This window comes from Macrotis lagotis, chromosome 4 (genome assembly GCF_037893015.1).
Source record: "Macrotis lagotis isolate mMagLag1 chromosome 4, bilby.v1.9.chrom.fasta, whole genome shotgun sequence".
In the NCBI taxonomy this organism is placed as follows: Eukaryota; Metazoa; Chordata; class Mammalia; order Peramelemorphia; family Peramelidae; genus Macrotis; species Macrotis lagotis.
In genome coordinates this window covers 82,848,933-82,874,258 of record NC_133661.1, presented here as the reverse complement: position 1 = coordinate 82,874,258, position 25,326 = coordinate 82,848,933, and the positions used below count along the sequence as shown (strand labels likewise).

Below are 25,326 nucleotides of genomic sequence, written 5' to 3'. Positions count from 1 at the left end.
CCTTTTTTGGATAATCATCTAAATACAACACTTTCACAGTAAAGACTGAACTTTCTTACTTGGGGTAAGGCTGGTGCTTGTGTCAAATTCACATCATTTTGACATGGAAACTCTCCAACAACAGGACCTATAAGATAACAAAAGTTATGTATCACTTAGCTGTTTTTACTGCCACACCCAGAATAGTTTAAAAAAAAATTCATGAAGTTTCTAATGTAAAATACAATTAAATATATAGTTTCCTTTAGTTTCTTTTTAAACAAAATAATTATATGATCATAACTTTTAAGACTTGTTGCTAAAAATATTACTTTAAAAAAATACAATAATAATTCTTTAGTTTTTGGATGTAAAAAAAAAAAACTTTCTGCAACAGGTCTTCTCTGTTCCTTTCCTGCTCAACTTAACTGCTCCCTCTCAATTCCCAATTAATTGGCATGGGTTGAAATACCCACAGTCCCTAGGAGCAATTACAAACTCTTTCTAAATTCTAAAAGCTAAGGAGCAGTAACCCTTAGGCCTCTTCCTTTAATTTCTCTGTTAAAGTGACAACACTGGGGCGGCTAGGTGGTGCAGTAGATAGAGCACTGGCCTTGTAGTCAGAAGTACCTGAGTTCAAATCTGGCCTCAGACACTTAATAATTACCTAGCTGTGTGGCCTTGGTCAAGACACTTAACCCCATTGCCTTGAAAAATCTAAAAACATAAAAATAAAAAAAAATAATAAAGTGACAACACTGGCATTTCTCATGATTAGCTATTCAACAGCTTCAATCAGATAATTAAGTGTAAAAAAAAGGCAAAGTGATAAAGGAAGTTACATGGTCAAATGCCCTTAATACTTCTCAAGGCCAAGAAAACACTAAAACAAGACACAAAACAATAGGTTCCAATAGTTATGAAAATTATTCACTAAAAGCTTTAAACTTGTGCCTTATTTTCCAGAAGACTCAAGAGATGCTCATTTGTGTGGTAGTAAAGAAAATCTGTACTGCCGAGTGCAGATGAGAAATGAAACTTTAAAGCAGCAATATGGAATAAATGTGGAGAAATAAACTACCTGGAAAATAGAAATATCTATCAATTAGAAGCTCTGTACTTTTTTTACCATGCTTTAATGCCAAGTTATAAATGAGTACATAAGACCACAAGCTTATAGTTTGAAAGAGAAAAAAAAAAACATGTACATCTCAAGATGTACAGAACACGTACATCTTCATGGAGTGAATTTGAGTTGAGTTAGAATTTTAATAAGATTTATCATTACAACCCAAGAGCATCAATACTGCACTTTTCCTGGGTTCACTGACATGAGATGTTCAAAGTAAATGGTGGCCTGATCATTTTGCATATAAGACTATCTTACAATAAATTATGTCCCAATTGTTACACATAACTGTTAAACAAAGTTACAAAATAGTAACTTATAGAAAAATGGTATTCCTGGGGGTAAAATCGAGACAATTTACAACCCTCATAGAAGTCTCTTCTTTCAGGTTCATTCTAATAGCCTTAAAGCCCCAGATACTCTACCCGATAGCACAAAATGAAGACTACTTTCTCTGGATTTTAGACAACCACCCCACATCTCCTGCCTAGCATGAAGCATAGATGAAATACAAAACAACTGAAAGTTATTAGTGCTTTTTGAAAAAAGTAAGTAAAATATTGATTAGAGATAGTACTTACAGGAATCCATTTCTCTGGCAAGAACATGAACGGATACCTTGTGCCTCCTGGGGGCATCTACAGCCAACATTTCCTGCAGAGAAAAGGTAAAATCAACTATTGTCTCTGATGGAGTAAACGGCCCAAAGGAATAAAAAAAAAATCAATAAGTTACAATACAAGCTAAGTAACAATCCTGAAAAACTGCTTCAATGATGTTATAAACTGGAGAAAAGTATGTAGTCTTGATTATAGAGAAGCAGAGACTAAAAAAAGTTATAAAATGAGAAAAAGGCCTCTACTAAATAGAATACATTTTAGCTACATTCTAACATTTTTTGCCTTACGAGCAAAAGATGAGACTTAAGTGAAGGGAGAAGAAAAATTTTCATCATGGTAATTGTTTGACTGGATTTCCTTCTTTTCTGTACCAAAATGAATTTTATACTTTAGCAATCAATGATTTGGTTGTTTGGATGGAAAGGAAATTGAGTATAAAAAAGTCAATTGTAGTATTCAATGAGTATGCTTTTATATCTGATAGTGACAAGGCATTCAAATGCTGAATATATTCTGAAATAAAATACTTCAGGGGAGAGAGGGGAGGAAAAAATATTTTCCATATTGCTGATTTTAAATATACTCAAATCCAGAGGTTCAAAAGTGCTGGGTACAAAGCTGGGCATGATGGAAGGTGTTTTCTACAGCTGGCAAGTGTTTAAACTGCAGAACTATACTGAATAGTAAATAAACTGACCAACAAGTATTAAATGCCTAATGGGGATACAAATGCAATCAATGGATACATTTACTATATGCAGCTGAATGGGAAAGTGTACTATATATGTAAATTCACACACACATGTGCATGTGTGCACACACATACATACACAGTTAAGAGAGAATAAAAAATTAATAAAATTAGTTAAAGGCAGTTTCGAAAAAATGGCACTAGTCATTGAGGAAATGGGTTAGTTCTTCATGGAGAAGGTTGTATTTAAGCAGTACTTTTTTTGTTTGTGGCTGCTGTTCCTCATCTTCCCCCCCCAAACTGATAATTTTATTTCAAAAATAATTTTAGAATGTCCATTTGAATGGGTCATGGAATTGAAATACTTCACACGGCCATTAACCATTGCACCCCAGCTCTTCACAGAAAATGAGGCTAGTAAGGAGATGGTCAGGCAAAAAATTTGACACAAAAATTGTTCTTTCCTGTCTTACTTTTGGGAGAGCATGGCACAGTCACCCACTCTGGCAGAGGTAGAACCATAGGCGGAAAGAAATATAAGAATTCTCAAGCTGTATCTTAAAAGATTCTATGAGGTGAGAAAACCACAGGAATGGGCGGGGGGCAGCATATTAACACATCATCATCATCGTCGTCATCTCAAGGAATTCTCTTTAAAACTTTAATGCTGAATGGTTAAGACTCTAAGCACTGTCTGGTAACCTGAACTCCTTCTCCACCTGGTGAAGGTTATCATGAAGGCAGCCAGGTTCCTATCAGACAGCAGAGAATCATCTCTCAAAGCAGAAAAGAATGTGGATTCCCAGGATACATTGGGTGGGGATAAGCATGCTTTGAATCTTTTTCTTTTTAAAAATCTCTTTTGAACATTTTAAATTAAACCAATAAGTCTTTATTAAAGGACTGAATTCTTGGGTCAGTGCTACTGGAATACAAACAAAATTTAGACCCTGTCCCTATCCTCAAGGAGCTAAAATACAAGCAGAGAGAAGAGGATTCTGGGAATCAAGGAGGGAAGCTAGTGTTGCTTGCAATGGAGCGTCCAGATACAATCAAGGAGACTCCTCTTGTTTCTTTACCAGGATATTTTCACCATCCTATGGGTAATTTCCACTACTTTGCATAAGGGAAGGAACACTGTGAGACTCAAATAAGATAAGGAACCTTACCCTACCCCCAATCTTTGATAATCCAGTTTAACAACTATGTTTTGGAAATAAAAGGTTGGGGGGGCACTGAATACAAAACAAGAATGTTGGTGATCCACTGTGCAAGACACACAACAAACAAGCTATAATGTAATGACTTAATTTTTCTAGTTAGTGTTCTCTGTTGTAAAAAAAAAAAGAAAAGGAAAAAAGCTGCTCTGAGAATGAGAGAACAGAACTGTAAAGTACTAAAGTACTTATCTTTATTTGGTGATGATTTTGTGTGAACTCCAGTACATTTCTAAAGTGCTTTAGTTATGTACATACATAAACCAATAAACTAAAATTATTTTATCTTTAATTGGCCTCAACTTTATACATGCAGTAATTAAGATAAATAATGACCTCATATAAGAAAAATAAGAGAAAATTTAAAGAAATCTTAACTACTGACTCATGCTTAGATAAATAACATTAATACTGAGAAATATAACCTTTATCTTTCCTAAGACAGCTAGGTAATGTAGGAGATGGAGCACTGGACCTGGAGATAGGAAGACCCAAGTTCAAATCCTGCCTCAGGAACTTACTAGCTGTGTGACCCTGGGCAAGTCACTTATCTTCTACCTCAGCTTACTCAATTTTAAAAAGTATCTAATAATACTACCTAACCTCTCAGGCATGAGGTGAATAAAAGCCATAGCATGATGACCAACAAATAGTAAGGAGTTAACAAAAATTTTATTACTTCTCCCCAGCCTAATAATTACCACTGACAATAACAAGAGATATGAGCATGTAGGCATACAAAATCAGTTTTGTCAATTTATCTTCTGTCAAATGTTTATTTGCACAAGAATAAGCCACCATTGAAGATGGTAAGAATGTAAGATTGTCTTTCTCCATAAGAGACCCTTTTTAAAATACAGAAACAAACCAGACAAAGATGGCTGGGGTCTCATCACTCCCTAACAAATTAATAATTCCATTCTGTAACTGGCAGTTTCAAAAATTCAGTCACCTGTTGCTAAAGGCTTGACTTATCAATAACCATATTTTCTTGGTTTTTTTTTTTTTGCAAGGCAAATGGGGTTAAGTGGCTTGCCCAAGGCCACACAGCTAGGTAATTATTAAATGCCTGAGACTGGATTGAATCCAGGTACTCCTGACTCCAGGGCTGGTGCTTTATCCACTGTGCCACCTAGCTGCCCCAATAAACATATTTTCAAAACAGTTCTATTCATTCTTGTGAGAAACATTACAGTTGTAAATGGCACCATAATCCCAAACCTTCATACCATTTGTTCCATATACTCTCACAGGTACCACCCTCAGTGACATTACATTGTTCACAAAATCTATTTCTGCATAAGAGAACTAACTGATTGATGATACAGAAGATTCAAGATGCCAACAAAAGGGAGAAAACAAGAGATGACTCGGATTTGCCTTTTGCAAAGCATCAGGGAGCACAACGTGGTCAGAGAATGGGAGCAGCTCTGCCATTTGTCTCTCTGGCTGCAGTTACTCAAATCTCACTTCTGAAAAAAATCCATTACAAAGCATTTAACAGTTTTATAAGTATAACTTATAAATAAGATGTTTCCTCCCTACTGATTCTAAAGACTCACTAATTATGTTAACAATTACATTCAGTGAGATCTGATCATGTTAACCCACCACTTAATTTCTGTGTTTCAGTTTCCTCATCTGTAAAAAAGGGATGATGGTTGTACTACCTACCTCACAGGGGAGGAAGGAAATCACTTTGTAAAAGCTAATGCACAGTAAAAATGGGAACTCTATACAATTAATAGCTATATAACACCTGGTAAGACCCCCAGCATGATGAGTGGACTTCAGATGGATGATTTACAGGAAGACATGGAAAAGAATACCCCAAGGACAGCAGGTGGCCTGGAGGGAGAATTGAAACTGACTGACTCTGCTAAGCAGAATGGTTTAGAGCATGTTTTCACGGTGAAGTAGGCATTATGATGATGGGCACTGATACGCTTATAACTCTTAGGGACAGGTTTAAGATTAGACTGCCTCCTGTAACCTTAGAGAACAGCTCAGAGCATGGAGAGTGCCGGTTCTCTGTCCACTCTGCTCTGCTGTACATCTTAAACCTTTTGCCAAGCAGAGAGGCTTGCCAGGAGAGGTTCGGTGGGGACTGCCCTTGGTTTAGTGATGTGCTTTTAATAAACATACTTTTACACTCACAGGCTCTGTTAGGTGACAGGTGTTTCTAAAGAGTTGTTAAGAGATCGTATTCTCCCACAGAAGCAATGTTACAATGGTACTATTCTATTCCCAACAAGTACTCAAAGTACATCTCTGATATGTCCAACTATGTCTTAAAAGGAAAGCCATTCATTTAAAATAAAAATGATGATCTAAATCATATAAAATGAGCATAGGGTTTTCCCTATGGCATGAAATATATGTGCAACAGACAAAAATATTAATCTTTTATGCCTCTAAGTTTCACCTGTTAGAAACCAACAGGTTCACTACAATCAGACAATTAATAATTATTTTGCATTTTTTTTTTAAATTTACAACATCTTTGAAAGGATTTCTCAGGTCCCTTTTTAAAAGCTGTCTAGGAAGGTTCTGAATTAATAATATCCTTTTCTCTGGAAAAAATTCTGAATAGCAAAATAAGGCACTTAAAATCATTCTTGGCATTAGATTGTACTCAATACTGGAATCATTCTTCTCAAAAATAGTTATTATAGCATTTAAAGATCTGAAGGCCTCAGTATGGTAGGAGCCTTATTATTCCCTTTTTCAAGATGAGAAAATGGAGAGGGAAAAGTTTAGTAATTAGAGCATGCTCACAGAGAGTAATCAAACATTTACAAGGTGTGTGACTCTAGGAAAGTCACTTAACCCCTCCTAGTCTCAGATGTTCAACTGTTAAAAGCAGGGTGGAGGGAGCTTGAGGTCTTCCTCTCTTGTGACTCTGAATCTAATCCTATGACCTGGTAGGTCTTTACAAAGAATAGGGGGAAACACCACTGCCATTTTATTAACTCGTGATTTGTCTCAATTCACAATAGATATGTCTCAATCTTTCAATACAGCACAGACACTTTTGAAGGGGGGAAAAATACAAAATGTAAACATGAAAGTTTTCTGGAAGGAGTGGATAGAGAAGTCTTTGACTGTAGTGATGGTAAGTCAGTTTATGGGCTGATTGTCTGGATTAGAAGAAAAACTTAGGGTTTGGGTTTTTCTTTATTAAAAAAATACTATGGGCAGACCTGCTTACTCTTCCCCTCTCTCTTGCTACCTGTGCTAGAAGCATATTCTCTGCAGCAAAAAAATCATAGCAAGATTTCTGGGAATCAGAAAAACTTGAGTTCAAATCTGGTTTTAGACAATTACTAGCTCTATAACCATAGGCAAGTCACTTAACTTACTTGCCTTTGTTTCTTTACCTGTAAAATAGGATAATAACAACTATCTCTCCGGGTTGTTGTGAGGATAGAATGAGATAATAACTGTAAAATGCTTAGCACAGTTCCTAGAAAATGGCAAATGCTTAATTTCTGTCCATCCATGTATTTAAAGAGGACAAGTAGTAAAATAGGCTATGTGAAACAAGTAAAATGGAAAGATGTGAAAGAAAAAACCTAAACATGGGGGTGATGATTAACCTTGATGGACACGCTTATTTCATCAGTGCAACAATCAGGGACAATTTGGGGCTGTCGGCAATGGAGAATACCATCTGTAGCCAGATTAAAAGCTGTGGAGTTTGAACAAAGTTGTGTCAAAAAACTATTTTATTGTCTGATCTTGTTATCTCTTATATTTTTTATGTTTCTTCTTTAAGGATATGATTTCTCTCTCATCACACTCAATTTGAATCAATGTACAACATGGAAACAATGTAAAGACTGACAAATTACTTTCTGTGGGGGTGGGGGGAGGGAAGTAAGATTGGGGAAAAATTGTAAAACTCAAAATAAATAAAATCTTTAATTAAAAAAAAGAAAAAATACCCTAGTACTAATATTCATATGTATGTGTCTATATGCCTATATGTGTGTGTGTGTGTGTGTGTGTGTGTGTGTGTGTGTGTGTGTGTGTGTGTGTGTAGATATATATATATATAATCTGTATAAACCAACAAAAATTTAAATCACACTATTTTTCAAGCTCCAGGTACTGTTGCTGAGAAGTGGAAATTTAAAAACATCAAAATGCACTATAAATTGATTATAAACAGGTTTAACCAAAAATACATGAATAATTACAAACCTGCTTTAGTTTTATACCTACTACAGTTACTAATTAACATCTATATGTACGCATATAACTTACCTTGTAGAACTTGATAATATCATCCTTGCTTAGTGTCTTTAAATATGCAACTTCCGTGTTATCTGGCAATCAAGGATGAAAATAACATAATATCAAAATAAGTTTGAAATATGTAAAGGCTAAAAAGATGATACCTCCCACTATACTTCTCTGAACAAAAGGGAAATTTTAAGTGATCAAATATGGAACAAATTGTATTAATTTTTTTTTAAGGCTTTTGCAAGGCAATAGGGTTAAGTGGCTTGCCCAAGGCCACACTGCTAGGTAATTATTAAGTGTCTGAGACCAGATTTGAACCCAGGTACTCCTGACTCCAAGGCCGGTGCTTTATCCACTGTGCCACCTAGCCACCCCAAATTGTATTAATTCTTAAAGATTATACTAGCTAATATTGAAAAAAACAGTATTTCAAAGCCCTTTTAAAAAGACCTGGGGGGATTTGATAATGTCTCAGTTGGGGATAAAATGACAGACACATTATGAGAAAAAATGAGGATTTGCTTGAAATCTGCTAAGTATGAAATTATGCCGATGTTTAGTATTCTTTTAGCTACCTCTAGTTCATTCACTCTCTCCTGAATTCTTCACAGTACCCTATTCCAAACTTTTCCCATTCTTTCTGTGTCTCTAATTCCATATGATTCCCACCCTCCACCTCCTCAGCAAGACTCTCTTTTAAAAAACTTCATTTAAGTAGTAAAGGCCACACTTGAACTTTCCTTAACCTAAAAAGTTCTCACCTCTTCTCTCTCCTCTGTCTCTCCTAATTTCCAGGATAAAGTTCTCCACTTGTGTTTTTGATGCTATTTCCTCTCTTTGGGTATTTTTTGCCCTAGCTCCTTGCACCTTCTGCCACAAATTACATATAATATATAATTATATATAACATATAATTATATATATTCATATTCCCCTTCCCCATTAAAAAAACCCTTTTTTCAATAGTGCTTCTTAATTCAAGCTGCTGCCCCATTTATTGCTCCTTAGAGCAAGAATTTGTAGAAGAGCCACCTGTAGTCACTGCCTATTTCCTCACTCTAACCACTCTACTCAAACAAAAGTTTTCAAAAATCATCAATAAGGAAAAGATTGTCTATTCTTTCCTTCCTATTATTTCCTCTCCTTGGCTCTCTCTTACATTGGACTCTGCCAGTTCTCCTCCTTTTCTCAGACTGTAGTAATTTCTCCCTAGATATGGCCATTCCCCTAAGGCACTATCCTTGCTATTTTTGGTTTCTTCTTCTTTGTGATTTTCCTCTCCCAGTCAAAGGTCTTAAAACATCCCTAGAGTCATATTCCACTTCTTTCCATCCTTCTCATCTAATTAAGTAATTAGTGACATGATTTCTCATGACTACATTCCCATTCTAGTTCAGGCCCTCAATGACTGAAAAAATACTTCAGTCTCCTAAATGATCTCCACATAAGCTATTTTCCCTGCCTCAAGTCTAATTCACTGCTACCAGAATAATTCTTCTTCTATAGCTTTGAGCATGTCTCTTCCCTTGTCAAGAACTTTTATCCACTCCTCCCTTACTACCAAAGAGTAAAAATGGTTCTGGTCTGGCAACAAGATTTCCATGACTGTTAATTCCCAAACATGCCTCATGCCCTCTATTCTCTACATTCTTTTATTCACAGTTCTTCCCTATTTGCAAATCCCTTTCCTTCATAATTCCTTCTAACGATATCCCTCTTTATCCCTTGAGGTTCAACATAAGTATAACCTCTTTCATGTACCTTTCAGTGAGAGAGCCCAACCCCCATGGAAATAATATTAAACATCACAGGCTTTCATGAGTGTTCCAAATAACAACAGCGTTAATAATGATGAAGCTTGCTAACAATTATAAAGCCCTTTCAGTATTATCTTCTCTGAACCCCACAACAACCCACAGGCTGTTGCTACAGAATAGAAGGATACTGAGTGACTTGTCCAAAGTCTCACAGCTACTCAGTTTGAGTCAGGATTTCCATTTAGGTTTTACTAATGTCAAGTCCAATTTCCATTCACTCCACCCTTAGTTGTAATCTTCTGATATTTATTGGATTCTGCACTATAGTGTGGTTTCATGGCTATTAGTACATATGTTTATTTCTCTAGGACAATGCATACCCATTTTATTCCTCTTCTTTCTGAAGGGCAATGATCATGCATCAGTCATTTCTACATCACCAAGAAGTGATGTGATCTGACCCTAAGAACCACTTTCTACCTACGAGATCACAGACACTCTCTGGGCAATTATTATCATCATTTATAAGTTTCTACTATCACATGCTACCTGGAATTAATATATAAATGCTCCAACTATGGCTGTAAATAACTGACTCTTTCCACCTTACCTCGGTCAAAATTATACTGCTGAGAGATGATTTCTCCCCAGTATTTAGCACACTCTGCAGACAGTTTCTTTGGTTTATCTAGCCGTCGAATTGCTAAGGCTTGAATGTGTTTCTGGAAGGCCTCCTCATTCATGTCTTCTATAGATTTTTCCATGGATAACAAGAAAGCTTCCACTCTGCTTTCTAAATAGTGAGGTGGTTTTTCTGACTGGATGATAAATCGAAGACCTTGGATGCCATTGGCTCGACGGGGACCACTGAATACAATGTAACCTTCAAAACAAATGCAAACTAGTTATAATTCCTGAATTGTGAGAGATTTTAAGGCTGAGCCTTTTTTTTTTTTTTGGCAAGGCAGTGGGGTTAAGCGACTTGCCCAAGGTCACACAGCTAGGTAATTATTATGTGCCGAAGGCTGGATTTGAACTCAGGTTCTCCTGACTCCAGGGCCAGATACATTGTACCACTTAGCTGCATTTCATGAGATATTTTAAACTAAATTTGAAAAATCAGTGAAATTAACAAGAGCAAAGGGAAAAAAGGCTACACTGTGCTTCATGCTGCTTCAAATTTTTTCTTTTAATTATTTGAACATTTTTAGCTTCTAAGGATGAAAATGTAGTTTCTAAATAACACTGAAAAACTTAGCAACCATTTCCATTCTCCCGTCCTTTCTTGCACCTGTTAAAGACAGGTCTTTCTCATACTCAGTGTCCTTCATTCTGGGCTCACTCCATCCATTCAGGCTACAGACATATCTCAGTGACTCCAATTTTTTTTTGCAAGGCATTGGGGTGAAGTGACTTGCCCAAGGTAACACAATTAAGTATTAAGTGCCTGAGGTTGAATTTGAACTCAGGTCCTCCTGACTCCAGGGCCAGTGCTCTATGCATTGTACCACCTGGCTGCCCCAGTTACTCCTATTCTTAAGAGACAGAACATACAAACTGTCACCTCTTCTCCTATTCTTTTCACTTTCATGCCCTTTAAATAGGCATCTAGCTTCCAAGCTTCCTGAAAGCTCACCAATCCAATTAGCTTCCATCTTAGAGTAATGGAAAGAACACTGGTCTTGGTCTTGAATTCTGATCTCCAAATTGTAGCTGACATTTACTAGATAATATGTGACCCCAGGGCAAATGAATGAACTCTCTTAAGCCTCAGTTTCCTAATCTCAGCCTCAGTAAAATGGGGATAATAACTATATCCCAAGAATTCCTTGTGCTATTATTACTTTTAATAAGGGACTATCCAAAGTATGCTACCCCAGTAGGAATAGCTTTTTAACTCTAAGATCCCTGAATTCATCCCAATTCTGTGCTTGATCTCATTCTCAACATGAAGACCTAGAAATGACATAAATGTGCTATTGCCAGTCCACATGTGATGTTACTGTCTATTTTCTATTTCTCCTATAGAACTCTACCTTTTTAGCCTCTAAAGTTCTGAGAAGTGACAAGATTATTATGTTTTTTCTGTACATTAGCTGTGTTGAAAGCATTCTTCCCAAGAATGATGATTGGCTTACCTCACATGAAATTCTGCTTTTTTTTTTTTCCTCCTTAAAATAACCCCAAGGGGAAGGGAACTCACCTAGTTGCTCCTTGGTTCTCAGAGTGTTGAAGCAAGGTTCTGAGATGATCTGGCAGAAGAGTTCCAAGAACATGTTCTCAGAGGTACTCTGCATATCTGTTTGGTAATAGATCTCAATACCACAGTTATTGTGAACTTCATTTCTCTGTTGATAAACAAACCAGCCTCCTAGGGAAAGTTTCCAAAAAGGATGTTAGACTCCAAAACCCAAATACATTGAGAATTCTGGTCAATTTAACAACTGTAGGTATAATTAGACAGTGTGAGGTTTGGAAAGAAACTGGGGTGGTTTAAACTTCTTATTCTACAGGTGAGAAAAATGAACCCCCAAAAGGTAAAGGGACTGACATTTCTTGTTTTTAATTGAGGTTATTCATTTTTGTTTAGCAATATTGGTCAATAATTATAAGGTGCCAGATAGGTATGTGAAATCAGCTGTTTTACCTAAAATAGAGGGGAAATGGGGAAACCTCAGTAAAGATACATTTACCTTTTGAATATTTGGCAACAAGGTGGTGTAGTGGACAGAACACTGGACATAGGATCAGGAAGATCAGAGTTCAAATCCTACCTCAGACACTTATAGCTGTGTGACCTTTGGAGAATGTCACTTAATTTCTATCTGCCTCAGTTTGCTCATCTGTAAAATGGTATTAATAATAGCATCTACCTCTCAAGGTTGTTGTGACAATCAAATGAGATAATATTGTGAATGTGGATTGCAAAACTTAAAGCACTATATAAATGCTAGCTATTATTAATTTGTTATTTTATCTACAAAAGTATTAATGTTCAAGTAAGTCCACAGTCACAGATGCACAGAAGCATATATGTGCTCCTTCAATATAGTATTCTACAAACTGAATAAATTTAAGTTTTTATGGGTATAGGAGATTTCAGCAGAAATACAGTAAAAGGATCTTCTGATTCTGAAAATTATTCTTAAATGATAAAACTTAAAGACTAAAACACACCAAGGTATCTTCCATTTCTCAAACTCTAATTCTATATACTTAACTAATGCCTAATCATTCTAGCAAGGAATGTTCACAAATTTGTTTAAGTCATTAATAATCTGTTTATTGTAACAATTTTTCTAAGTTATTTTGGAATTGTAATGGTTTGTAAATTTGTAAGTATGTGGTTCTATAATAATAGCTAAAGTTTAAGCTCCAACTGCAATAGGAAAAAACAAAACTGAATGCATAGTACTTCTTATTCTTCCATAGCTATGGTTCATTTTTTATGTAATAAGCTTCTAACATGATTTGAGATCATTTTTCCAGTCCCACATTCAAGAGTCTAACTCACTTCCATATGCTTAATAGATAAAAATTATCTTGGGAAGAGGATAAATAGAAACATGAAGCATTGATCACTTATTTGTTCTTCCTTCGGGGGGGGGCTGGGGGGAAGATATGAACAGGAATTTAATCTTTGGCCAAGGTATGTTAACATTTATAACTATATATATATATGTTATTTATCTATATAAATCTACAGATGTTAACATCTATATGTGAAAGTAACTTCCACAAATCAAAAAGTTTCTGTAAAATGCTTTTATTTATAGAGATGGAAAAGATCTTAGAACTAATCTAGCTCAACTCCTCATTTCAGGGATCTAAGGCCCAAAGAGATAAAATGACTTGTCCAGAGTCACACAGCTAGTGTCAGAGTTGGGGCTCAAATCCTGTCCCACCATACCCCAAGTCCACAGTTGTCTACCACACTATATTACTCGTCATAATGGCAAGAAAAGATCTAAAGGATTTTTACTGTATTAGCAAACCAGCAATAAGAGTTAACTGGTGATATCAAAGTCAAAAATTTCTGAAACCAGTTACCAGTTAAAATAAGTAAATATCTAAATGTTAGTAAATATCTAATTTTTAAAGAAAATAATTCTGTAGTTATGTAGAGAATTGTCAAACTCTCCAATCTTAATGTCTTGTTCATGATATTTTTATGCCCTCTGAAAGTACATACAATGGTAGAAACTAGGCAGAGACCAACATCTCATATCCTCTACCAAGATAAGGTTAAAATAGGTACAAGATTAAGATATAAAAGATAATATTATAAGCCAATTAGGAGAAGAAGGAATAGAATACCTGTCAGATCTATGGAAAGGGGAGCAGTTTATGACTAAAGAGTTAGAGAAATTATAAAAAAATAAACTGGATAATTTTGATTAAATTAAAAAGGTTTTGCACAAGCAAAACCACTGCAACAAAGATTAAAAAGAATGCATTAAATCGGAAGACAATTTTTACAACTAGTGTTCCTAACCAAAAAAAACCTCATTTTTAAAATAGAGAACCATAATAGAGAACTATAAAATCATTCCCCAAATAATAAATGGTCAAAAGATAGAATTCTCAGATGGAGAAATCAAAATTATCTAAAAATTGCCCTAAATAATTATTGATTAGAGAAATGAAAATTAAAGCATCTCTGTGGTATGACCTCACATCTCTCAGATTGGCTAAAATGACCCAGAAAGGATAATGATCAATGGGGCACTGCTGGTGGAGTTGTGAATTGATCTGACCTTTCTGGAAAGCAATTTGGAATTATGCCCAAAGGGCAATAAAGCTGTGTATACCCTTTGACCCAGCAATAACACTGCTGGGTTTATATCCTGAAGAGATCAGGGAAAAGGTTAAAAATCCCACATGTACAAAAATATTCATACAGCTCTTCAAGGCAAAGAATTGGGGAATGCCCATCAGCTGGGGAATGGCTGAACAAACTGTAGTATGTGTATGTGATGGAACACTATTGTTCTATAAGAAATCATGAAGGATGATATTTCAGAAAAGCCTGTAAAGACTTGCATGAATTGAGCAGAACCAGAAGAACATTATACACATTAACAACAACATGGGGTGATAGAATTATTCATTTCAGTAGTACAATAATCAAAGACAATTTTAAAAGACTTGTGATGGAAAAAAACCATCCATGTCCAGAGAAGGAACTGTGGAGTTTGAATAAAGTCCAAAGCTTATTATGATTCAATTTTTTTTCTCTCTAATGTTTTCTTTCTTCCATTTAGATGTGATTCTTGCTTTACAACATATTCAATATTGGTTTATGTTTAATAGGGTTATAACCATGTTATAGGGTTTTAACCATGTTAAAAAAAATAATTGGCAAAAAACTACCACTGGATGTAGTTGGAAAAATAAATAAAATATTTTTAAAAATACATACATACAAGACAATTAGACTGGATTAACTTGTATGATACTGAATAGTTTTCTCCATCTAAACAAAGAATTTTCACCATAAAAATGAAAAGGTACAGCAAATTCCAACTTATAAATTAATGGAATTTACTATAGTTCAATTTCTTATTAAAAGCAGAATTCAAGAATATATATTTTATCCTTAGGCATCAGTAATTTGTGTTCAAGCTTCTGCTCTGACAGACTCATTTCTAATCAGTTTCAATATTTGGAAATAAATGTCATTAGGCGTGCTTCACTAGTTTATAACTTAATTCCCTGTCTCTTCTCCACTCCCATCTTGAATCTACCTGGAACAACATCTCCAAATGTAAATCCCTGTCTTCAGTTTCCTTCCTTGGGAAATGCTTAACTATTCTGGAGAGTCTTCTTTTGACCTAACACGAATCCAAATTCCACCCAAGAAAATATTTAGGAAGCACCCAGCCTGAACAAGTCTTCACATCTAAATTAACAGAAGGGATCTCTATTTTCGGCATTCACATAAAATATGCAAGTGTCGATTATTTCTGCATTTATAAAACTGACACCTACTGTCAGGAAGTTGAACTTCTCGGTATCGTACAAGTTGACTTGGAAGGAGAGGTTTAGTATGAGCATATTCAATAAGAGTGTCTTCAACCATTTGCATAACTCCTAATGCAGCCTAAAGAAAAAGATATCCATTATTATATTTTGCACAAATGTACAGATATATTATCTTTGAAAAAGTAATCATAGAGTAATCTGGGTATACGTCTCCTGGGGTAACCCATCCAAAGAAAAATAAGCCAATAACTGGAATATTTGTAAAAATTTATTTCTATTCCTAGATAAATGCATATATATATATATATATATATATATGTATATATATATATACACACACATATACACACATATATACATATATACACATACATACACACATACACACACATATACATATATGTATGTATTTATATACACACACACACATCCAAAAATTAAATTTATCAATATAGTGAAGTTTCAGTTGAGGCATGTATCATTAAAAAATCAACATTCTATTGCTCCCCCATCTGCAACTGTTAAAATAAGGGGAAAGCCACATCTTATATAACTGAAGAAATAAAAATTCCATAGCTGGGCAGGGTCAGTACAGTTGAATTCACATATGGTTATGGTTCTCCAAAAATCACTATAAACTAATGTGTATCTTCCCTCCCGGTAGAACAGTGTTGGATGATAGGTAAATAATATTGAAAAAGCTGTCACATGTAGTCACTTGTGGCAGTTTTTTTTTTTGCTTAACTGTCCTTATGAGGTAGGATTCAGTGAGAGGTATTTTAAGTATAGGGAAGTGGCAGGGATTTAAAAAAAATCACCAATAAAATATTCAAGATAAACAGTGAAAATAAAATATTCCTTTATCTCTACTTTTTTAAGCAATGTCAGACTGCCCCACCATTCACTCATTTCTCTGAAGGGTTGCTATGGTATCATAGAATAAGTTTTTTGTTGGAAAAGGAGGATCAGAGCAAAAACTATAGCAGATAGGAGAAGGATGATTTAATCCAGAAGATTTAGTGAGGAAGGGGAGAGTGGCAGCATTATTGACAATGACAAATATTACAGTAACATGATTTGAGCAATCCATCATTAGGTTCTAAGTTGGAAAGCAGCAAATAAAACAATGCCTTACACATAATAAGTGATCGATAAATATTTTAATTAATAAAAGTTGAAGATAAAATAGATATTTTATTACAATTTTTGGAACAGATGACACTCTCAACTTAAATCCTCAGTTCAAATTAACCTTTAAAGATGAAATCAGCTGAGAACAGTAGATGAAAACAGGAATATGTGGTAAAGGAGTTTGGAAATCAGCAAAAACTGAATCCACTCATTTAGGATGTTAAATAGTTGTCTGATTGTCTGGTAACCCCAAGACAAACTGAAGTCAAAAGAAAACCTGAATTCAAAGACTGACTTTGACATTTATGACTACAGGGCAAATCTCTTAGCTTCTGTGAGTCTTAGTTTCTTCATCTGTAAAATGATTATAGAACTATCCATAATATCAACATCTCAGAGGTGTTATGAGCATCAAATTAGTGAAAGATGCTTTACAAACCTAAAGTGAAATTATAACCAGAAAAGGTCCACAAAGAACTATGGAAACCTATACACATAATAAAAATGTCACAAACCTGTTTTGCTATATTTCCATGAAGAAGGGCTTCAATATGTAACCGTGACAAGAGTTGAGGTATAAAGGCCTTAAGGCGAGGGAGAGTAACATCTATAATGTTAAGATACCATTAATTCAATAACATGAAGTTAAATATGAAAATATACAAACCAAAGATAATTTGAAGAAACATACCTATCCAACTTTGAATTTATCACTATTTAAATGAAGCCATTTCCCCTCCCCTTGTAATCCAAACTGTTCTAAAAACAATTTCTAGAAGCATGGTAGTGATGAAAGGGAGAAACAGTGATGATGTTAACAATGAAGGCAAACTTTCCCACTAAATGAAATAAAAAGAAAACTTCCATGATAGAGTGAGAGTAGATAGAAAAAGGTTAGCTTGACTTGAAGGGGTTACAAAGCTAAACAAAATCTAGGCCAATAAGAATTTCTGATTACTGAGTTGATAACACTGTATCTGGGCTGAGCACAAGAAATTTCAAATAGAGATAAGTGCTTGGGGCAGAGGAAGTATATAACTCTGTACCTCAAGCAAATTTGGCAACTAATTATAGGATGAATACACCCCAGGGATCCCCCTCCTTAAGCCTTTGCTCAAAATGATCCTGTATGTCTTCAACGTCCTCTCTTTTTACCTGATGAACATCTACTCAACCATTAAAACTCACTGCAAATACTGACCCAGCCACCCCCATGCCCCAATACAGCGTTTTCCAATCCTGCCAAGCTGATAACAACCTTTAAAATCTGAAGTCTCTACACATAGTTTTGATATACCTCTTTCCTCTCTACTGTCCTACTCTTGTACTATTCCACATTATAATTATATTCATGTAAATTCTATCCTCTCTACCAGAGTGTAGACTCTAAAAAAGGTAGAAACTATGGTGGATTCTTCTTAAAGTTAGATTCTCACCCTGCATCTGCACACAAGAGATTAAATGTTGCTTTAATTAAATGAATGATTAAAATTCAGAATTCACCTTCACAAAAATTGGAAGGTATTCTTTCACACCTATTACAGTTGCTATTTTTAATATGTTTGCTTTACTTAAAATCACTTGTCCTTTGACCTAGGCTTTAATCACTTAAAAATAACTTTAGTTTCCTATCATGTTGAATACCTATTCTTTCACCTAACAAAATAGTTGGAATTACTCAGATGGTGTAGGAAGATTAATAAACTAAATAATAAATATGTGCCTTATAAATCTTATGGAGGTAAAAATACATATTAAAGAGTCATTATTTTATTAAATGGGTTTAACAAATTTTGCATAAATGCAAAGGCTTCATGTAATTTATAGTTAAATTTTTTTTTAAATACTTAGTAACTTTCACCAATGTAAAGGCTAACAGACTGCCTTCTTTGGGGGTGGGGAGGGAAACAAGATTAGGGGAAATTTGTAAAATTCAAAATAAATAAAATCTTCCTTTAAAAAAAGAAAAAAGGGCGGCTAGGTGGCACAGTGGATAGAGTACTGGCCCTGGAGTCAGAAGTACCTGAGTTCAAATCCGGCCTCAGACACTTAATAATTACCTAGCTGTGTGGCCTTGGGCAAGCCACTTAACCCCATTGCCTTGCAAAAACTTAAAAAAAAAAAGAAACAGAAAAAAACAAATAGCTTTCACATCAAAAGTATACTATTGCCTCCTATAATAATTGTGTATAGAGCTTTTGTTATAAAAGTTAAAAATTCAAAAAAATATTTCCTTTCCTTTTAAAACCATCAGTTTAATTTTTCTAAGCTTGTTGGGAAACAATGAACTGTTGAGTCGAAACTGAAACAGTTAAAAAACAAGCCCAGAAAAGAAAAAAGTGAAGCCAAAAACATCTTTTCTAATGAAAATAGTTCGAAAAGTAATTTAATGTTATAAAATAGGTATTTGTTTGTACTAAATAGCCCAGTACTAAAGGTGACAAGGAGAAAAGGAAGGGCTGGTAATTTCCTCAAGAATTCCAGAAGTGTTTAAAAACAAAAGAGGCACCCAACATAAGGTCTTTAAGAAAACTTCAGAATAGGTAGGACATAAAGGCAGTAAGCCCATCTTATAAAACCTGTACTTTCATGTTTTATATTTTCTAATATCCTTGAATTTAATTAATTACACAACTGATTAGGCTCAAAAGAATGGCAGTAAAGCCAAAATGCTGAATAACAGCAAACCCTAATTCTTTAGTTCTTGTGAATTGTGACTCCATTTTATATCTAGGTGTCTAAGCTGCTGGTTTTAGTGCTAGTCTAAGAGCTCTAAACATTTTAAAAGTCACTGTGCCCAAACCAAATAATGCTAGGCAGCTTCCACTGATGGTCTAGGAATGCCTCATTGTGGCCTGGGTTTCTAGGAGGCTGGTCACAACATGACTTCTGGAAAATCCTATCAAGTTGAGAAGGCTTTAAATATGGGCTTAACAATGGACAAAACATCTAAGTTCAGAAGGATACATCAACTGGCAGGAAGAGATGACAAATGGTTTTGGTCACACAAGTCATGGGACTTTCCTGCTGAGTCCTAGGGGGTTCCGTTCCACACTTACGTCTACATCAATGAGATCACAGGTCACTGTTGAGGTGACACTAGACAAAGAAATCTCATAATGTTAAGACTAAGGTGGGTAAAGGAGTCTCACCATCTAGAGCTTCTTTGAGTTCATCTTTGGTCCAGGCCACTTCAGTCATTAACAGTCGTAGGTAATACATAGCATGCTGGTGAGGCTGTTCCGCTCGAAAGTTGTTAAGAGACCGCATATACTGTGGAAGGATAAGGCATATACCAAACCAATTAGCCATAAAAACATTTTTAAATTGTAAAAGTTATCTTTTCACAACACATGTTATCATCCTAAGGATATTTGTTTGTGAAGTCATGTGCTCTACAGAACTTCTCTGGTATTGAAGTGGTAGCAAGGCTAATTCTCCAGACCACCACTTCTTTGGACCAATCAAATAGCACTGCAGTTCTTCCTTTTAAATGCCTATAATTCAATCTCCTCTGATTTAAGAGTGGAAAGTCCAGAGAACTTACCGCTTCCTTGATAATTTCAAATCTTTTTTCATCAATCTCAAAGGTAGCCATTTTCTCAATAATCTTCTTTAGCAAAATAGGCTGCTTGTCATTGTATCCTTTTACAGAAAGCTATAGAAAGAGTTCAGGTTGTTATAATCTCTTAAGTATTAAGGAAAGATTTCTAAGCATATAAAGTCCAACCTTTATCATTCAGAAAACTGAAATTATATGCACCCCAAAAAACATTGAGCAAAAGATTCAATTCATCACCAAACTAACTGAACATTTTTATCCATCATGATGGTTCCAACAAATATCATAAACATATTAATGTACTGTTTTCATATTTACAAGAAACCATCAGAAAACTATTTTATTATTTAAATTTCTGATTGAAGCTAAGAACATTTTTAGGTTAATATTAAAAACACTATTTGAAGAAGAGAAGGCTTTAGGTATTTTACTGGAGAGACTTAAAAGGCATTTTACAGTTTAATGAACATCTATTCCACTTAACTTTATCATATTGTACTTAACATATCTTTTTCAAGTGACAAAACACCAACAGACATCTAAAAACAACCAGGTTGTGCTACTCTGCTACTCTTCTGTACTTAATATATTTCATTTCTTACCATGTCTTTGCCCTCTCGTTTGGGGGTTGGAACTGATTTCCAAATATGAAAAGACAATGGTATATGATGAGACACAAACTCATAGGACTTAGGCCTGGAAGGGACCACAGATCACTAAGTTCCACCACATAATTTAATAGATAGAAAAACTAAGAACCAAGGAAAGAGACTTTCCAAGATTCTGTACACAGCAGAAGTAGGAAGGTTGAATTTCTATCAGAGATCTTAGGATTCTAAATCCCATGTTCTTTCCATGATGATATCCCCCTACCTTCCCAAAATTAAATCACATTTCTAAAGTCAACTGATTGTCTTTTTACTTTCTATAAGGCTGATTTCCTTGCTGGGTAGTAAAGATACTTGAATCACCCCCCCTTTCAAAGATGAAGAAACTACAGCTAAAAGAGATGGGGTCACCTAGTCTAGTTTCCTGAATTTGTTACCATAGAAAGAACTTTCATATTAAAAGCCTAATACTGCCTCCTAAAATAATTGTATACAGGGAGTTTTTGTTGTAAAAAAAAAAAAAGTTAAAAATTAAAAAAAAATGTCCTTCCTTTTTAAAACGGTCATTTTAAGTGTTCTGAGCTTGTTGGGAAAAAATGAACCACTGAGCAGAGGCTGAAACAGTTAAATAACAACAAGCACAGAAAAGAAAAAAATTAAAGCCAACAACCTCTTTTCTAATGAAAATGGTTCAGAAAGTAATTCTGGAACCCATGAGTTTGGGTTCCTGATGCTCCCCAGCAGGGCACACCATCAAAGTTGGATCTCTGGAATTTCCCTCGGAAATCTCCAAGATTTCTTCATCCAGAAGTGGGGTTGGTTTTGTGCTCAAATATTACACTGGGGCTTCAGGCATCCAAGCAGCAGGGCAGAGTCGAGGGACTAGGGCATCAGGGCACTTTGGTCCAGTGCCAGCTCTGCCTCTTTCCAAGTTGAGTACTACAGGCAAATACATTATCTTAATCAGCTTGTTTCCTCAGAAAGTGCTTCTGAGGAAAATATCAAATAAACTGGTTTTATCTTAACTTTAAGATTATGAAATAGGAGAAAAATTATTTCTTTCCATATAGAAAAGGAAATATTGATATTAAGTACTTTATTATATAGAATTTAAATAGGTTATTAATATTCCATTCAAAATCATAACTTTTACTTTAAATGCGAGAGCCAGGAAAAATGACCTAATCCAGGAGTTTGAATTTGACCTCAGACACATAGTAGCTGTGTGACCTTGGGCAAGTCACTTAACATTGACTGGCTCACATCTAGGGCTACCTCCAGTCATCCTGATTCATATCTTGACCACTTGATCTTAGAGGCTCTGGAGGGGAAAGTAAGGCTGATGACACAGTACAGCCTCCTCTAATTCAAATTCAATTCAAATGCTTGTTATGGCTTCATCTACTTAATGTCGTGGTCTTCTTTGAGAATGAAGGGCAAAATACCTAGTCCAATCCCTTTATTTTACCCCAAAGAAACCTGGGACCTGGTGATCTTGGGCACCACTCTACACCTGTTTCCTTACCTATAAAATTAGGAGGTTAGACTAGATGGCCTCTGAGGTCAATGCCAGCTGTAAATCTATTATGATAAAACTACAAAGTATCTTGACCAAGATCTTATAATTATTAAGTGATAGAAGCAGACAACAACCCAAATCTCTTGACTCCAGGATCAGAAATATTGGTGGACAAGGTTGGAATGGGAGTATGGCGTTAGGATGAAGAAAGGGGAGGAAAAGAGGATTTCTTTTCCATTATACCTGTTGCCTTTGAATTTAAAATATGAACAAACTTTAAGAAAGATCTATTTATCACAAAAAATGTACAACCAAACTAACTGGAATTGGAGTTTGAGAATGGCATGAAAAGTTAATACTAAATAAATCAACTTTTTAACTGAGAATGGCAAAGGCAAGAATCTATATGTAGTAGTTTATATCACATTGCTTCTGGATTATAGAGTATATTTTAGAGGAGATAGGTATATATCTACAAAAGGAATGTTAATTTAGAAATGAATTGCATGCCAAATTGAGAAACATCTAAAATTGCTTTAGAATTAACAAATTTAAAGATGCTCCAGATCTTTCTAGGCACACTCTAATAATGCTAATATTGCTTTTCAAGTCAATAGCACATATATTTTCAAGGAAAGTAAAGGAATAATATAATACAACCATGCATGCAGGCTTTTTATAAACCAGAAAAATTATAGGAACACTGAATCTTTAAAAATAAAAAAAATTATGTTTTCCTTTTTAGATGTTAATATTTCTACAGGGATGGGAAAAGTAACATGCTTTTAGTATGAATCAATATTTCAAACATCTAAAACAAGTGATGAATGCAGGTGAAGACAGCTTACACATGCTTTACAGACACTGAGCTTGACTGACTTGATCATTAATGCTCCAAATGTAATCGCATTTCTCATCCATGAAAAAAGATGCAAGAAGAAACATCAAACATCTCATTTAGAATTGCAAAAGTTAATGTCTTCCAAAGCTCAACATAAGACTTTTATGCTGTTTGTGTCTTTTTGCTCTTCCATTTTTTACTTACAAGTATTGCATTCATTCCTGATGCAATGCCATAGTTCAAACCTGAGAGGTGAGCTGCATATGTATACTCTTTTAAATCATCCTTCAATAACCTGATAAACAGGTATGTCATGTTGCAATGGAGAGGATCAGCATAAATGTAGCGACTAACAAAAAAAAACACAAAAGAAATGCTTTGACACCTCAAGCAGTGACATGATAATGAAGAAACATGACCGAAGAGTATGAATATGCAGCTTCATGGTCTGGATTTCAAGGAAAAAGATGTAAGAGAATGTTTTATTTCATGCATATAGGAAGATTTCATTCCCTTCTGTTGGAAACTTCAACTTCTGATACCAAGTGGGACAAAGTTAACCATAGATTAGAGAAAAAACTATATATGAAGAGAAAAATTTTATGATTCAATTAAAGGTATAGGGAAAAAAAGAACAAATTGGTTTTCAGGAATAGAGATATCATTGAAGACCTAGAATGAGAGCAAACTTAAAAATTTAAGAGATGAGAAAATATAATTAGTCCAAGATAAAAAAGAAACTAAACTAATTTCCTCCAGCAAAAATGCTTCCATCAAATCAATATGAAATAGAGTTGATGAGTGGAGGCTCTAGAATCTGGATACTTACATACATCCCATAGATGGTATTTTGGAGGTCATAGCTCAAGCCAGCAAGCTCTGCTGCATATGCATACTCGTTGAGGGAGTCTTTGAGTAGCTCAAGGTACAAATAGGCCATGTTACAGTGCAAGGGATCCACATAAGCAAATGGGCTGTAAGAAAATGTGCAAAGTAAAAGAACTGGTTTATTATTTCCTGGTTTGGTGTGGCCTTTTCAAATGGAACTCAAGACATCCAGTTGGGCCATCTCTATCTATAAAACTGAGTTTTGATAGTCTTTTTGTGTAGGGAAGTAGAAATCACAGATCACATACTGAATTGCTCACAGTTTGTGCTTAATAGGATGAAGACAAATGGATAGTTCAGAACCAGAGCCTTGAGGCTGGATAGGCCCATAAGAATCAGAGTCCAGCCCTTACCCAAGCACAGACACAGCCACTCTACAACATCCCTGGCCTCGGCCTGAAGATGCTCAGTGCTGGAGAGTTCACTATCTCCTCAGGGAGCTCTTTCTATTGTTGGGCAGCATCGACTGTGAGCAAGGTCTTTATTTCTACTGTGTTGAAAACAGCCTCCTTATCACTCCTACCAAGGGTCTCATTTCTATTCTTTGGAGCCAAGTGGAATATGGTAATATTCCTATCCATTATGACAATTCTTCAAATGCTTGAAACTATAATTTTCCCCCCACTACATTTCCTCTTTAAAGCGACATGACTTTTTGAGTTTCCCCATTATCCTAATCTGGTCTCTTTTCTAGATGTCCTATAGTTTGTTCTAAAATGGAGCACCCTAACATGAACCCAATACCACAACTGAGATCTGACCAGTTTAAACACCCATCCTATGGTAGATACTATATTTCTACTAAAACAGTCTAAGATTTCATTACCTTTGTTAGCTGTCACACCATATTATTAACTCATTATGAGATATAGTTCAGCATTGCCATTTTGTACCCTTACAATTGATGGTAGCTTAATATCTTCAGAGTTAGTGTCCAACCTAGAACAATTTAGATCTTTTTGGATTTCAACTATGATTCAATTTATTAGATAGCACTTCCAGCAGTGAGCTGTCCAAAATTGTGATTAACATGTCAAGTAATCCTGTACCCAAGACATTGAAAAAAATGTTATATCGAATTATCTCCTGCAAATGTCATGGAGAAGAAACACACTCAGACACCATGGATAGCAACAGGCATAAGGGCAGTG

At 35.2% G+C, this 25,326-nt stretch overlaps 1 protein-coding gene across 2 annotated transcripts in view; it reads right to left on the bottom strand.

The window, feature by feature from the left end:
* The window catches only part of LOC141521147 (insulin-degrading enzyme-like), a 28,239-nt gene extending 2,985 nt beyond the window's left edge, over window positions 1-25,254 (bottom strand). The window contains exons 1-10 of one of the 2 annotated variants that reach the window (XM_074233367.1): window positions 24,117-25,254; window positions 20,305-20,415; window positions 19,910-20,030; window positions 17,273-17,364; window positions 15,633-15,744; window positions 11,845-12,012; window positions 10,252-10,524; window positions 7,906-7,967; window positions 1,690-1,762; window positions 60-127 (exon numbers count right to left, since the gene is read on the bottom strand). In XM_074233367.1, coding sequence (XP_074089468.1) covers window positions 60-127; window positions 1,690-1,762; window positions 7,906-7,967; window positions 10,252-10,524; window positions 11,845-12,012; window positions 15,633-15,744; window positions 17,273-17,364; window positions 19,910-20,030; window positions 20,305-20,415; window positions 24,117-24,227 — 1,191 coding nt within the window. In that variant the 5' untranslated portion in view covers window positions 24,228-25,254. Of the gene's footprint in view, window positions 1-59; window positions 128-1,689; window positions 1,763-7,905; window positions 7,968-10,251; window positions 10,525-11,844; window positions 12,013-15,632; window positions 15,745-17,272; window positions 17,365-19,909; window positions 20,031-20,304; window positions 20,416-23,491; window positions 24,074-24,116 lie in introns of those variants that run through there. The other variant, XM_074233368.1, reaches the window with a different exon arrangement.
* Window positions 25,255-25,326: the final 72 nt, after the last annotated feature.